Here is a 16,518-nt window from a genome sequence, read left to right on the forward strand (position 1 = left end):
CAGAGTTCACTCTCGCTGCTGCGTTGCAAAATTGACAGAAGGCTTTTGATAACCCAGTTGCGAGTCTGTGCATGATAACAGAGGTTCCTCAAGACTCTGTGCAAACGGCTGGTGTTTAGTTTTGGCTCATCCACAAAAAGCAGCACAAGCAGACAGGAGAGGGCTTCATGGTCCAACAATAATCTCCCTCGCAACCTGAGCAAGCTGTCCACGTTACTTCCCGCAGGCCTGTAAGGTAAAGTGGTAAAGTGATTTAAAAATTACTACTTAAAAATCTTCAACGGCTATATGCTTATTGGAAACTGGAATCTTGAGTTTGAAGTTTGCTAGAAGGTCATAAAAAAGTATTCTATTGCTTACAAATGTAACCTAGAAGCTTCCATTTGGTTTAGCAAAAGGAAGCTTATCTACTATCTTTGCAAATAAAAGGAAAATCCTCTGATTGAAGAGAACAGAGTGGTACACTTCCCCATCAATGCAAAAATGTGGTAAAACGAATAGAATCTCAATCTTTTTTTTTCCATCCTATTCTTTCTCCTCAGCTACTTGTGGCTGTCAAACATACCGAATAGAAAATCAGTGGCAGATATTTCATATCACTTTTTATTGCATATTCAGCCATTTGCTTTGATTCCTGCTCTACCACTGATTTAACAGCTAAAATGGCATCTGCCATAAATGTGTTGCTTATTGCTATATAGGCTTTAAACCAGGGGTGTCAAACTCATATACAAAGTGGGCCAAAAGTCGTGGGCCAAACTCAATGTCTAGTGTCCCCATCTCTCCCCTTATAAAGTTCCCTGGTGTCTAACAGCCCCCTTCTTCCCCTATACAGTTCCGTGGTGTCTAGAGCCCCCCTCCCCCCATACAACTTTCCGTAGTGTTTAGTGGTCCTGACTCCATCATCTATACAGTTCCCTGATGTGTACTGGTCCTCTCTGCTTCCCCTATACAGTTCCCTGTTATCTAGTGGCCTCCCTCCCTCTTATACAGTGCCCGGGTATCTAGTGCTCTCCCCCTCCCATTATGGCTTCCCTGGTTATTTACAGCTTACCCTCCTCTGATATAGTTTCTCTGGTGGTCTAGAGTGGGCCAAACATAATGCAAAGTGGGGAAACCACTTGAGGGCCAAATCTGATCGCTCCGAGGGCCAGATTTGGCCCCCGGTCCTCAGTTTGACATGTATGCTTTAAACAGTCAAAGATCACCAATGATTAGGAGTACACATTTAAGGTTGCAATCATTCCGTTCATTAGTGAACTGTGGTAAAGATAATCATGACCAGTAAGCTTCCCATAGTAAACATCTTTCCATTTAATTGTGCAACTATAATAGTGACAGTCAAATCTTTTCAGTACTCTGCTAATGATTATACTTATGTTCTACCATGCAGAAAGCAATGAATGGGCTCGACAGCTCGGATATTGACCCTTACCTTGTGTGAGTACTGCTGTTTCCCATCTGGAAGGTGCTACCTCGCTGTACTGCCAGGCGAGTGTACTGAACCCCTCTGTTTCCACTTAAGCGGCTTGTAAATGCTGAAAGGGGGAAAAAAAGAAAAATCAATGATTTTTTCCCTTATTTGCAGGCAGGAATGGTCCAAGGAACACAGAGCAGTAGAAACGGAATGCTTTGGGAATAGCTTCTAGCTAAAGAAACTTCAGACTGGGCATAATGTCCATTTGGAAAATGCCTGAATCTCAGCCAGGATTTGAGCGTACTCTTTCCATCTTAGGTCAAGTTTTCTAAACACCTTTGTTTTATATGAGCTTCATTTTGTGTCCCCACACCCCTCAAGCTAATTGGTCTACAAAGTGAATATTTTCCATCAACATTACACTATATTACATCCTTAGTTCAGGCTTTGTATTTTTCTAAACATATCCTGTAGAAAATGTAATCTGCAATGCATAAACTATTTTTCCACAATTGATTTATTATCCAGCACCAATGTCAGATGCTACATCATCAGCCATCCAAACTCCTACCAAAAGTCCATCAACCCTCACGTGAGGCAGTTAAGGAGGAGCCAGGAAAAGGCGCCAGCCAGCCTTCATTGTGAACATGGGCAGGGTCAGTGATCTGAACTGTTGTCTCTATGACAATAACTTTGTGGCCACTACAGCTCTGCACAGTATCAACATAAATGTCTGTGTACGTCCTCCCTACCCACAGGCTAATAAAACATTTTCCCTTCCCAAGCATAAAAACACTAGGGCCAAAGCTGCCGTAATTTTTTTTACCTGGGCTTCGGAGGATGGCGGAGAGTGCCGAAGTGCTACTGTGACCGAAAAGCCGCTCATGCATAAGTTGCCTCTGCCGAGCTTCCTGTTCCCTGCGCAAAGCCTGTGCCTCTGCTGCAATGTCAGGAGGCATGACAGCTAGAACACTGTCCTCCATGTCCTCTAGAACACTGCGGCGTAGGTCTGACGGCAGAGTCTGGATGAAGGTCACCGGATCCATTGGGGTATCAGAGGTGGTGGTCTGGGCAAGTTCGCGCCGCTGTTGTTCCGCCCTCTGTTGTGCCAGAACCTTATGAAAATAATGGACAATAATAAAAACTTTCCAAACTAAGCAAATCGTGCATCCACCATTACCATTGCTACATATCAGCATTAGGTTTAGTTTTATTTATGTGTCAAGTACCGCATATTACATAAATGTACACATTAGTTACATATTTCAGCTGTCACTGAACCACGTAATCCGTTTCACCTGTTATAGCTTCACAGCGCCATGCCAAGTGTGATTACTCAGACAATTCTAATTATTCTCTCCAAAGACCCACAGTAGCAGACAAAGCCACAGGCTTAAAGCAAAGCCAAGGCAAAAAAACAAAAACCATACAAAACAGGATTCTTACCTAAAAAGAGGAAAGCCTCTGGATCCCCCAGAGGCTTCCAGTGTCCTCCAGGAGACCACCACTGCCTGTGACCCTTTTGTGAATCGCAACCATATTCCTCTTCATACACAAGCATGGCCATCTCCGGCTCACTGCGCAGGTGTGGTCGTACTCGCGCAGTACAGAGACATATGTGCATGAAGAGGAGTGTGGCTACATAACATTTCCTACTAGCTTGTCAGATATGTTACAGGGGTCACAACAACAGTCGGGACCAGGAGGACATGGGAAGCCTCTGCAGGATCCAGAGGCTTACCTATTCTTAGTCTTTTTTCCCTTCGTTTCTTCTTGGATACACTTTAAATGTACTTGTAACTACAGTGAAAACATTTCCACAAAGAATCGGTGACTAAGGCAGAAGGTACATGTAACATATGGACCTGATGCATTTTTTTATGGGTTTCATTCAGACATATTAGATGCCAAGCCCTGCTGTCCACACCATAGCGTTAAGGCAAACATACCAGCGAGGCACGCACCACATTTTTGTAAACAGTTTCATTATGTACTAGGTCAATATATTTTAACAAACCTCTTCCTGTATAGCTGGGGGCAATGCAGCCAGAAATTCTGGGCTGACCTCAGTGACGCCAGCACTACCCACAACAGGTGGAGGAATGACCGGGGCAGCAGATGGAGGTGCCCGAGCAGGAGGCCTGATGCCCAGCTGATTCTGAAGCACTTCTCTACGAATGTCTTCTGGGAGAGCAGCAAGGAAAGATGGATCCACTCCCTCAGGTAGATTTATACCTATGTATGCAAAATATAGAATAATTATTAACCATTTCCTCTGGATTTAGCATTACGAAGCACATGGAAAAATTAGCTACAAGAAAAGCTAGAATCCTACCTGCCAAAGGATCTTCCTCTTCACTGCTCGTAGATGGAAGAGGCTCTTCCAAGATACCGCTAGCATTAGCTGCCAACAAGGCTACAGCAGGATCCCTGACAGAAGGCAACTCACTAGAGGGTGCCACTGATGAGCTGAAGAGAAAACACAATCCGTTACAATATAAATACACATGAGATAATTAAGTGGACATAGTAAATACAACGTAAAAAACAAACCCAGACAATATTTGCCATTGGAGTGTTTGACAAAATACCCAAGAGAATGTCAGCATTAAGATCCTTGAATACATCACTATTGCATATGCCACTCCATACTTGCTGGCTATTGATCTAGAATCCTATCCTGGAGCTCATCTGCAAATCCATCCAGACATCCTCTAGCTTTCACACTTCACTACCTTTCATTTCCCACCAGCAGATGGCCTAAGCTGTGTAAATAGGCTAGGTCAGTGATGGCTAACCTCGGCACTCCAGCTGTGACAAAACTACAAATCCCATCATGCCTCTGCCTCCCTGAGTTATGCTTAGAGCTGTCAGAGTATTGCAATGCCTCATGGGACTTGTAGTTCCACCACAGCTGGAGTGCCAAGGTTAGCCATCACTAGGCTAGGTGAAACGCCACTGGCCTCTGCAAATCCAGAGTGTGTACAACAGATCCTGACAACAACCCCCACCCCAAAACGATCAGCCTGGCAGATCACTTTGGCTTAGAAACAGCCGAAAGCATTGTTCTCCGTAACCACCCGATTCCCACATGACGTCACTCCCCCCTGCATAGCAGAAGGGCATATGGCTAGCCTACAGTCTTTACAGCCTCGTGCCTGCAATGTTGCCCAGGGGATTGGGTCCCAATCTCTGCTGGGTGACATGACTCGTACATGTATACGAGTCTAAACACATTGCCATCCTGACACAAGCAAAATGCCCAGAGACTATTGTCCTCACAACTCTAAATATTTGCTTAGTTTCACTGCTCTTCTACAGCGTTTCTCAACATAAATACAGAATGTACAATTTTATGAAACACTATTTTTTTAGATAACGGGTCTTACAGTGGCAACCCTCCCACCCCCAGCGCAGCCATACGCTGTGCAGTGCTACACCCAAACAGATGCAGAAAAGTTTCACTTACGCTTTGAATTAAAAAAAAATACTCATTCAGGTTTATTTATAGCTAAATTTGTTTTAATTACACAACTTTCCGTCATGAATTGATTAAAAAAAAATTCCCGTTCCACCTGAACAGACGTACCTACTGGCGTACATGTGTTGAGAACATGAACGTTAGTGAAAAGTGTTAAAACAAAAAATTAACAGACGCCCATTACTCTAGCGATGTTAAAGTTGAAGATATGTTGGGCTCCACACCCAAATTATGCAGAACTAAAGCAAAAATGATTTCCCTGCCCATGAACTTACTTTATATAAGATCTAAAATGGGCATTTAATTTAAAATGTGTTGAATCTTGTTTGGCAAGTACAGTATATAAGAATTTCGTACCTGTCATCGCTTAGCTGAGACACGACTGCCTGGCTCTCACTTGATGGAGGTTCGACAGGCTGCTGTCCTACTGCAATACTACTCGTGACCACCAGGGGCTGGACAGGATTTACAACTCCCGAAGCCTCTCCAACTCCCTCCTCCAATGGTCCTGATGCAAGGCTACTGGTATCCATGGGAGAGCCCTCAAGTTGACTGCTAACAGCAGTCAGAGCATCAGAATCTTCTGCACGCTCTGGTGACAGAGAGGCTGGGGAAAGAAGTAAACAAAAAGCAACGTGATTATAACTCATGAATCATAAGTTTAACCTTTACAGGCCTAGATCATGAACAAGTAGTACACTAACTGATTGTTGGTGCTGGTGACAGCTCCATTTGTGTGGCTTCCCCCTCTGCACTGGGTCTTCCTGGTCCGGAGTCTTCTGGTTCAGTTGGCATTAGCAGCTGCCCAGTATCCTCTGGCCCAGTTTCTGAGTGCAGACTCTGAGGAAAGTCTGCCAAAGCAGCTTCAGGAGGATGGGTGCGGAGCGATGAGTCCAAAGGCACCAATTCTGGACTTGTTGGGGTTCCCTCAGCAGAAGAAGGGGCAGTAGGGAAGTTCTCTGGACGGCTACTGCCATCATCTAGGATAAAGGTAAGTAGGAGTTAGACAAATATTTGGGCAGGTGGAGCATCTGTAGCTAAACACAGAGCTTTATTGCAGATCTCCCTAAGGCCTGGGACCCACTTGCAGCATTTTTCTCTGAGCGCTTGTGATTTGAAAAGCTCTTGCTAATGTAATACTATGTGTGTGATCCCACTTTAGGGATGTAATTTTCTAAAAATCCCCCATTACATTAGCAAGAGTTTTACAAATCACAAGTGCTTTGAAAAGTGGTGCTCGTGGGTCCAAGGCCTAAATTAGCTTATGGCTGAATATAATTAAAAACTGGTGCAATGAGACCATTGTCTCAAAATGACGCACACCAGGAAGTGACACCGGAAGCCACCATACGCTTTTCAGCACACTTGCCAGGCAGCCGGTTCAATATTGAGAAAAAAGAAAAAAAAAAAAAAAAAAAAAAGAATTCAGACATCACCCTGGGACAAAATAGCCATTTGTAAATTAAGAAGTGGGAATCCTTGAATACAATGTGTTTTTTTTTTAGTTAGTAAATACAAAGTCTATCCTCCGTGTAAAAAGCCCTCCCGCTGGGAAGGCAGTAAGCTGTATAGTTATCACCAAATAGGAGCAAAATATCCCTGCCCCTTACAACAATACAACTTACTACCTCACCCTGAAGGCGGCACAACTTGTACGCAATCAATTCACTAGAAAAACACTCCACGCATCACGTCATATCCACACCACAGAACTAGAAACCAAGAGAGCAGTTATCAATGAGATTTCTGTAGCCAAGAGCTGCTGCAGGAAAGACAGTAAACTGTATAGTTATCTCCCAGATCGGGTGTGACCCCAAAACTATACAATCTACTACCTCATCCTGAAACAACCAGATGTCTTCACATCAGTCCTGTGAAAAGAAAACATCAGCAAGAAACATCAGCAGCTGGATTACATACCTGATAGGCTCAGCTCAAAGGAGGTGTTCCTCTTTGTGTTGGAAGCCTGCAAAATAATACAATGTAAAAAATAAAAATCAATATTTTAAAGCCACATTCAAGTAAAGCACATTTTCCTAGGTATACCCCCACTTTACCTAGTCATCAAGAGATGGTGAAAAATAAGGATGAACTAGTCTAGAATGGTTGCAAGCAACTGATATGTATAATCACTAACGTCCTAGCTACATTACACAGTGCTGGGCACATGTGCTGCCCACAGTGGCATGCAGTGCAGCATGCCCACATGATATCTTTGCAAGCGAATGGGGAAAGCATCAAAATGTTGCAGGAGACATTTAGGTATTAATGGCACTGTAGCAACAGTGCGAACAGATGTTTAAATTGATATCCCATCTTTGTTCAGTTTGGACCTTGCTGTGCCCAATAGGCCTGTAAGCAGTTTGGAAAACTACTTTGTGTTCTCCCAAAAGTACAGGTGGCCATACATATACTAAATTTAGGAACCAATCTACCTGATATTGATTAATTAACACTGAGCCTCATTCAGCACTAGATCAGATTTTAATAAAGATCTGAACTTATCTCCCTTCCCCCACTGCTATACAAATCTTTCGAGCCTCCATTCTCCCACCACTTCTGCCTGCCTCCCTAACAACGTTCAATTGAAAAAATGATCATTAACACATTTTCATTAGATTTGATTGCTATTGTTATTGAATCTAACGCCAAATCTATTAAATAGTACAATACAATGTATACCTAACTTGAGATTTAACCAGTAACAATGCTCACTTAGTGCACCCGAGGTTAAACGAAGTTTCTAAACTGAACACAGTGGCCTGTACCCGCAATATTTACCCACCTCTGCGCCCCTCTGAAACTTCAAACAAGCAGATTGTTGGATCTGTGAAACAGGAAGGGTCATCCTTAGCTGGAATTACACGGCTTTAGCATGTCCATTCCAGCCTCCCGAACACCCTTTCCCCACCTGCTTGCACTGCAAAAAAGGAATAAAAAATGCTCACAAGGATTAACTGAGCATGCCCTGGAGCTCAGGTCCTCTTGTAAGTGTACTGTGACCCAGAAGTATTCAAGGGTCTTGGCAGTTTTTGATTAGGAGAAGTTCTAAAGGAGCAGCGCATCATGGTGTGGAATGTGGCCTGGATGGTAGTTTTAACTGTTTTGACGCACCCTTCCTTAAAATCTATTAAAAATCATATTAGAGTAAATGGTATCCGGATTCAAAGCTTCTTGCTTTCAATCATATGCTTTAGTTGCTGTTTGCAATCGCACTAGTTTTTCTCCACGTTGATTTATTCTTAAACTCAACTATGCACACTTGAATACAATAATATGCAGAGAAATTCTTGATTTTAAACTTCCCCTGCACTTGATTGAAAACGCCCCCTGCTCTTATCTCCTCAGGAGAAAAAAAAAAATTCCCCGGTGCAAAGGGAAAAGGCTGACCTGTGAGTTCTGCTCTTTAGATTCTTTCTCCTCTTTAGCCTTTTCAGCCATCTTGGCCTCTTCCTCAGCCAGCTGTTTCCTCCTCTTCTCCCTCCGCTCCTCAAGCTCTTCATCCCTCAGTGCTTCCAGATGGTTGATTATAGGAACTTTCACCACTATAGAAGAATTAGACACATAATGACTTGCCATAAGTATGGCAGCATTAAAAGCAGTTTCAGTCAAGCTACTGCACCCACTACTACTGGCACTGCAGTACCAAAAACAAAGGAAAAATGCTGAAATGTATGTAGATAGAATGCAAAAGTAATCGCGAGCAAGATGTGTTCCAAAAAACTAACTAGCATCTATATTACATATTTAGTTAGGAGCACCCATAAAACACTTCAACAATCTTTAACCAGAATGTACCTTAAAGACCATAGATGTGACTGCCTAACACCTGCTGCTTTTTCTTTATTATACCTAGATAATACTGATATTTTTGACAAACACCAAGTATTTACAATAAAAGACCGAAATAGAAGTCTTTGCATGAATTGATAAAGTGAGTTAAAGTGTACCTGAGGAGAGAGAAAAAAAAAATGAAAAAAATGACCTCGATCCTCAGCTAGCCAGTTCGGCAGATTCTTCAGTCTGCTTGAGTCAATGCATGCGCATTTTGGCCGAGTGTGCTACAGCCCCCGGGAGTATTCCACCTGCGCATTAGTAATGCACAGGCACAGAACAATCCAGACGACGGGAGTACGGTGGGTGCACACGTGCGGCCACACTGCGCATGCGTAAACGCAAGCCGAAAATGTACTGAACTGACCAGTGAAAAATTAAGGTGGTCCGGGAGGACTGCCAGTTCAAAGGCTGCGACCTAAAGTGGGCTGGCCAACTATGGCACGATTACAGCGGATCAAAGGAGTGCAGGGGGAAACAGAGGATGCAGTCAGACTCAGAAGCAGTTTATGCAGACATGAATGTACTCTTATTTGACCATTCTCACCTCAGAAATCTTTTAATTAAAAATAAACAAAATTGTACAGTAGATACTGTATCAAGTTTAGCAGAGGCTCTGCTTTAAAGCACACCTGGTAAAATGGAATTTTTCATCTGGCAAAATATTTACTGCACTTCTGTTCAGATTTTGGATAATCACAAACAAATACAGCTAGAAAATTATTTATACATTTATACCACACTAAGAAATACAAAATCTTAATAACCCACCCAAAAGTTTAATAAAAGTAAAAAAATTAAACGTACCCGATACACAATCGTGCATGCTTTCTGCATCCAGTACTTTGCATTCCTCCGTCCACCGCGTCAGTGCCGTTGGAATACTTGACAGAGTGCCTGCAACAGAAACTCTTGCTCAGACCTCAAGAAATATATAACTTCAAACACACCAAATGCTCTAATTGTTTTCTTAAGTCACTGACCTGCCTGGCTGGTAGCCGTACTTTGGTCATGGAAGAAGTCATCCAGTAACTCATCATCAGAGCGAGCTATAATGTGGACATCATCATTTCCCACCAGAAGACGTGCCCGGCCGCGACTCTGCAGGGGAAGACTGCTGCTCAGCTGCAGGATGTCTGCAGCAGCTGAAGGGCCTAGCAATCTAAAAACCCAAAAGAAAATATGAACAATCTAGCCCCAAGGTTGTCCAACCATGCACCCAACTCATACAACATACCACCCATTTTTAGTCCCACTTTTCTTTTTAATCCAACCAATAGCATAGCATGGCATGACATGGGGGGGAGCCCTCAGCGACTAGTGCCACGACACGCAAGGCTGAGCAACTAGAGCTGTGACACACAAAGCTGAAGACTATAGCCGTGACATGGCGTAACAAACAAGCCACTGGCCAAGCCTTAGAGTTTATATTGTGCAATTATTTCTTGTAGTGCAAGCATTCACACCTGAAATGGAGGACTTTACAGTGTAATATTTTTACCAGCCTGTTGTAAATACACAATGCTTGTAAGGACTGCTCTACTCTGACTCAGCTGCGGTAAGCTTCTGCACAGTGCAGGTGAAGGAATTTTCAACAATTCCTTGTGGTTCAGTTAACTTCCATGCGTTTTAAATGAAAGCTTTTTTACAATGCATGCAATAGATACAAAAGCACATGAAAACGCGCAGCAATAGAATTTCAGAACAACTGATCAGATAAAATATATGGTCTTCATGTAGCTCTAGTGTAAACCAGCCTTTAGGATTGATTCTGACAAATGCCAAATAACTTACTAATGTGACAGATTCTACTAAGAGTACTAAAGCTTCTGAAGTAAAAAAACAAAACAAAAAAAAAACTCCATGCAGAGTCCATCAGTGGACCAAGAAACAGGATCCCAGCACTACAAAGCATCTAACCTACTGACTATGTGCAGCCCTAAGAATGAGACTGTACTTTGCTAAAGGAACGTTCTGTCTAGACTAATACAGATAACACTGCTATCCAACTCACCAAAATTTATATTATAACACCCTAAGGGCCCATTCGCACTTAAAATCGCAAAACTGTAGCTCTTTGCGCAAGTAAAATTACCGCAATTAGTGTGGTAAAATCACTGTACACTTCCGCTATTCCAAGCAATCATGATTTAGGCATTGTACCGCGATTGCTCCAGAATAATGGTAAAATGCTACGGGTAACATTTTGCGATTGAGGCTAATCGCCCGCGATCGGAGCCAATCACAGTAGTGAGATCACTGCCAGTGGGTTAGAATAGCACAAGTGCTTTAAAAAGCTCTAGCACATCGGCAATTATCGGGAATCACCTGCTAATCGCCGTTGTGAGAATGGGCCCTAATGGACACCCCTTTGCCAAGCTGCATTACTAAATCCCGCTCAGTGTTAAATTACCTCTGTAATATTAAAGGAGGATTTGGCTGCCGGTTCCCCGGATAGTGAACATGTATGGTATGTCCTGCATTAGCGGTAATCTGCCGGAGCGTCCGCTGACTTCTTCCAATGCCTTGGGCCAGACGATTGGTGGATGTCCCGCTGCCAACAGTGAGGGAACCATGGTCTGCATGACGTACCATGAGAGGATGAGTAGCTGGGATGTTACCAGGTGATGGAGGGATGTCAGCTGTAAAAGGAACAGAAAAGCATGAGAATGAAACACCACCACCTCAAGTCTATAATCCTTAAAGCTGGAGGGAAAATCTTACTGGCGCTGGAGAACATGTTGTCAAATTCTATGATGAGGTCATCCTCCCTGTCAAACCGCTCAAAGCGTACGAGAGGTGATGCATTCATGTCAGGATAATCCTCATCCAGCTCCATTTCTGAACAGTCATCATCGTCATCTTCATCCCCTTCTTCACCCTCCTCATCATCCTAGTTACATAAAAAGGTAGGAAGTTAAATGGAATGGACATGCTCTAAGCTGTGATTTATCATGAGAAAAATGGACTCAAAATATACCTGATCGTCGTCTTCCTCCTCCTCTTCCTCCTCCTCCTCTTCCTGACTGTCATCTTCATCCTCATTGCTGCCACTGCTGTCCTCTTCCTGAGTGTGTTCCTCCTCGTCTTCTGGGTCTAAGATGTTCATAGAGTCTGTTAAGAGAAATGCAAAACGTGAACAAAAAACGGTTAAGTCCGAGATACAAAATGTATACTAGTGCAAACTCTAAAGGAAATGGAAGGGCTGCCTTGCACTAAATGCCATCTCCGTTTAAGGTAAAAAAAAAAAAAAAAAAATCTGTAGCTCCAGCCAGTACCATGTTCTCCGCACAGTTTTCAATGGTGCTTTATCTGGCTGAATGCAGAGAGAGCACCACACCTATGAAGTTCCACAATGTTTGCAGACTTTTTGAATTAACAAAAAGTGGGAGATATAGACAATCTACCTCTTTCCGCATCTCCAATATTAAATTCCAAATAAATGAACCCAATTCCCCATCTCCCCGCTAGAAGAAAGCTCCAGCGCTGCAGTGATCAAGCTGAAATGATGGAGGTTCAAGGTTGGCTGATGGCCTCTATGCTGTGTCTGCTACATTCTGTGCATGCAAAGAATATTCAAGTCAGCTTTGATTATGCCGATTACAAGATCTGTACAATAACTGACCGTGTACTAAAGGATTAGTGTCTGTTTAGCAGTAGTCTGGCCCAAAATAGCAGGCCAGCTTCTACATACCATTTCCTTTAATTACTGATACGTGTCAGGCATCTAATTTTCCATACAAAATATAATGCACGGCAAAGTTATCTCTGTAATTTGAGTGTCCAATGAGGACCAGTTACTTCTCCAATGTCAAAAGCTGAACACTTGCCATTTGGTTTCCTGGAATACAGATATGTACTAATCTTTCAGCAAGCTGATTATAAAGCCAGATGCTATGAAATCAGTAAGAACTAGAGTATGTGGAGTTAACTCTCAGTTAAAATTAGATAATACATGCCAAATGTAAAGCTACCACATTTGGATGACAAAACATGTTCAACAGATTGGATGACATAACAACACATGCACCACCACTGATTCCACCGCGGGAGAACCTTTAACATAATTGAAGTAGATATAGATAATCTTATGTCAGACTTGGCAGTAAAAGTACATATGGGGTTGAACAGTAACATGGCTTCTTTTTACTGCCTTCTTATATAAATTTACAGTGGCAAACAATGTGCAAGATAATATAGTGCATGATGGCTTGCTAATGTTGAACAAATGGTTTTACTTTCTTTTTAGAGATTCAACAAAGATTTTAACATTACAAAAACTCCCTTTAATATCTGATAAAAATAATAACCACTAGTTTATTTTTTGCAGTTGTAACAGTGACCTGGTAACTACCATGAAAAGTACCATATTTTTTGCAAAAAAGAGACACCTAGGTTTAGAGGAGGAAAACCAAAGAAAAAAAAATGTTTCTTAGCCTGGTGTGTCTTCATGGTGCAGGGTGTCTTCCCCTCAAATGGTCTCCCCTTTTAAAGCTAAAAGTTCTCCCTGGGGTCAGCAGCAGCCGGAGCAAGGTCTCTCCAGCACCACTAAGCTTATAGAAATCACCATGGTAATTGCAGCTACACACACACACAGTCTCTGCCATCCCTCAGCAGGGGCAGCAGCAATTGCAGTTAGCTTGGAGGTAGCGGAGAGTAAGCCCGGGAAGAGGGGGGATGAAACCCGCCACCAGCCCTAATATGTATTATTCAGTCCATAAGAGGTACAGACTCCACTCCAGAAAGTGCAAATTTATTTATGGGGTACAGTATCCCAAAGAACATTTCTTCAATTTTATCTAGCTTGATTACACATTATTGCTAATCATACCAAGAAGTCCACATCAAACGGACAAAACTTACAAACATAAGGTAAGCAATGCCATGAGGTGACAATCCATCTTCAAAGGTAATAGAAGCCAAGCATACCAATCCCTGCCAGGAACACGATACCAAGGAACGGCGTAATTCTTTTAACTAGAGACATATGCAGCTTCAATGCTACTCACTGACATTTTGGCCTCAATTACTGATCCCACCTTCTCCTGTCGTACGAGACCCTAGCATCATATTCCGTGGCACCACTGTGAGACGTAAGATGTCCTGTAGTCACTAGCCCCCATTGCAGGACTATTTCACAGGCCTGTGTTACATACCAGTGCCCCAACATTCATTACAAGTGTGAAAAAGTCCAGATTTTATAATACTGCACACACCATCTGATCTTCCTAGCTATACTTTCATACTACAAAGCTGAATACTCTAGTAACTGAACTAATGAAGAGCGTTTCAGGGATAATACATCTGTATCACTGCCAACAACCATAAGCCCACAACTCGATGGCCTTGTATGTAAATTACTACTGCTGTGTTGAAAAGACTTCTCTCACCTTCCCGGTTAGCCTGGAGTGTGGAGGCTTGGCTCAAGTTTGTTGGGGCTTCATCCATCAAAACATCTTCCTGTGACTCATCTTCCCCAACACGACTCACTGCAACATGAAACAGGAAACTTTCCATCACTATTCCTCTGTAAGCCTTACTTCCACATTTTATTGAGTCAAGCTATGACAGCATTGCATTTAATCTTTCCGCGCATTTACAACTCCTTAAGAGGTATTACAAAATAATTAAAGGCAACAGGTTTAAAGCACACAAGCCATGGTTGGATATGAGCAGTTTGGCCGCAGTTTTAAGTAGCTTGAAGTTTGGCCAATCCAAATAAACACTAAGAACAGATTAGCAAATTTCAATCTGCATACAAATAAATTGGGAAAAAAAATAAAAATCAGCATTTTACTGGCCATCTATTGTCATGGTATATCTAGCAGAAGAAAGTCAAATTCAATTAGTACTTTTAAGAAAGCCAGTTAGAAATATTACTTATTTTCACACAATAATGGCAACATGAAAAATGCCCTGTCTTCTGTGAGTATAAAGGGTACCTAAAACAAATAACTGTAAGAAAACATTTACCTCAGTAGTGAAGAGGTCTTTGGATATTCTAGATGCTTTCCCCATTCTCCTCAACTCCAATTCAGTGCTGGGACCCTCTGAACATTATCTACCAGGGCTTGTCAGATATGATTTTGACCCATCCATGTATGAATGCGGAAGCACTGCGCAGGTGCAAGTATGGCCCAGGCCTGCACAGTAGTATGGAGCCGCTTGTACATGCCTTTTTCCTTTGCAGGAGCAGCTCCTTGCTACTGTGCAGGCCGTACTTGTGCCTATGCAAGGCAGCCACGCTCTTACAACCGAAGCATGGACTCAAAAGCAGAACATGTTCCCAGCAAGCATTGGTGGTGTGAAGGCGATTCAGAGAAGCCTCTCGATCATCCAGAGACTTCCTTCTGATGTTTGCTTAAAATGTAAGTGGATGTTGCATTAAAACTCCTATGTCTCAGTACTCAAGAGTCTTCTCAAATGGAGTGCCAATATCTTCGGTGTGCCACATGATCACACTTCATTTTGTGGCATTCCCTTCTTACAACTACCTGATCAATAATACTTTACAAAAAATGCCTGCTTTTGTAGAGGCAGGATTCAAGAATACATTAGTCAACATTTTGTAATGGAGTAGACAGTACATACAATAAAAAGTTTAAATGTCATGAAAATCTATTACTAAACAAGGATGGCCTCAATTGATGCACTATTGATCTGTTGACTGGCAAATGCTGTGTTTTGGCTGTGGCAGGGAGAATAAAATTGTGTCAAATCTCTGTTGAGATCTGATCCAATACAGAGGGTGACAATGAGTAAGGTGGTAAATGACCGATATCAGGTAAACTATTATTATTTTCATCATCTCATTGTATATAAACCTTTAAAGCATACCTTAAAAAACATGGATTTTAAGTTAAATAAACAGTGCTGCTCTTATAAGCACTTGGAAACCGCTATTTGTGGCCTCCAGTGTTTGTGGTGAATTACACCAATATAACTCAATTACTAGGTAAAAAGGGGATGGGCATTAACTTTTCAGTGCGAGAGACCAGAAATGGACTGAGATGACGGGACAGTATTGGAATTATTTTATGACTACCATGCAAGGAACCTGACCTGCCAGGAGACTGAGCATACCCATGGGTAGGGGGCAAAAGAACTTTGAAGAAGACTACTTGTGAAACAACCAGTGAATCGCTCTCACACGATGCATGACTGTCCACATAAATTATTTAACAGGCACTGAAGATCAGCTTTTGCTCAGGCAAGCTGGACTCCTGCCTTTTACATGTTATTACCAGGGCTGTAGAGTCGGAGCAATTTTGAGTACCTGGAGTTGGAGACTTAGTAGGCGATTTCATAAACTGAGGAGTCGGATGATTTTTGTACCAAATTCACAGCCCTGGTAAGTATTAGACTAAGGGGTCAGAGTCGAGGTCGGAGCTATTTTGGGTACCTGGAGTCGGAGGTTTCATAAACTGAGGAGTCAGAGTTGGATGATTTTTGTACCGACTCCACAGCCCTGGTTATTACCTGAGAATATTACTTAAGAATGTATTACTTTTTTTAATCTCTAACATACGTTGCTTTTTTTATATGAGAAATTACTATCACCAGTTTTGGCAGTTATCTAATACAGGGATCCCCAGACCCATTTTGAGCCGGCCCGCAGACCGGCACCCCTAATGGTACGACTGCTCTGCAGCGCTGTTCTGAATGGAAATAGAATGTTGGGGGTGGGAAAAGGTTAACACTGCAAAGCGGTCTGAAAAAGGTTGGGGACCCTTGATCAAAGAGACCGCACCAACAGTACATCACAAGACATGTTCACATTTGCAGG

The 16,518-nt window shown here is 42.5% G+C and overlaps 1 protein-coding gene across 11 annotated transcripts in view; it reads right to left on the reverse strand.

The window, feature by feature from the left end:
- The window catches only part of HUWE1 (HECT, UBA and WWE domain containing E3 ubiquitin protein ligase 1), a 177,928-nt gene that overhangs the window by 32,729 nt on the left and 128,681 nt on the right, over nucleotides 1–16,518 (reverse strand). For all 11 annotated transcript variants that reach the window (XM_068248291.1, XM_068248292.1, XM_068248288.1 and 8 more), the window contains 15 exons: nucleotides 14,123–14,221; nucleotides 11,713–11,846; nucleotides 11,457–11,625; nucleotides 11,146–11,374; nucleotides 9,716–9,894; nucleotides 9,540–9,629; nucleotides 8,289–8,443; nucleotides 6,819–6,864; nucleotides 5,603–5,878; nucleotides 5,256–5,505; nucleotides 3,753–3,886; nucleotides 3,435–3,652; nucleotides 2,244–2,532; nucleotides 1,436–1,538; nucleotides 1–228 (listed from right to left, as the gene is read on the reverse strand). The exon at nucleotides 1–228 is cut by the window's left edge and continues 316 nt beyond it. In XM_068248291.1, the coding sequence (XP_068104392.1) occupies nucleotides 1–228; nucleotides 1,436–1,538; nucleotides 2,244–2,532; nucleotides 3,435–3,652; nucleotides 3,753–3,886; nucleotides 5,256–5,505; nucleotides 5,603–5,878; nucleotides 6,819–6,864; nucleotides 8,289–8,443; nucleotides 9,540–9,629; nucleotides 9,716–9,894; nucleotides 11,146–11,374; nucleotides 11,457–11,625; nucleotides 11,713–11,846; nucleotides 14,123–14,221 (2,599 nt within the window). The remainder of the gene's footprint in view (nucleotides 229–1,435; nucleotides 1,539–2,243; nucleotides 2,533–3,434; nucleotides 3,653–3,752; nucleotides 3,887–5,255; nucleotides 5,506–5,602; nucleotides 5,879–6,818; nucleotides 6,865–8,288; nucleotides 8,444–9,539; nucleotides 9,630–9,715; nucleotides 9,895–11,145; nucleotides 11,375–11,456; nucleotides 11,626–11,712; nucleotides 11,847–14,122; nucleotides 14,222–16,518) is intronic.

The sequence above is a fragment of the Hyperolius riggenbachi genome, chromosome 8 (genome assembly GCF_040937935.1).
Source record: "Hyperolius riggenbachi isolate aHypRig1 chromosome 8, aHypRig1.pri, whole genome shotgun sequence".
In the NCBI taxonomy this organism is placed as follows: Eukaryota; Metazoa; Chordata; class Amphibia; order Anura; family Hyperoliidae; genus Hyperolius; species Hyperolius riggenbachi.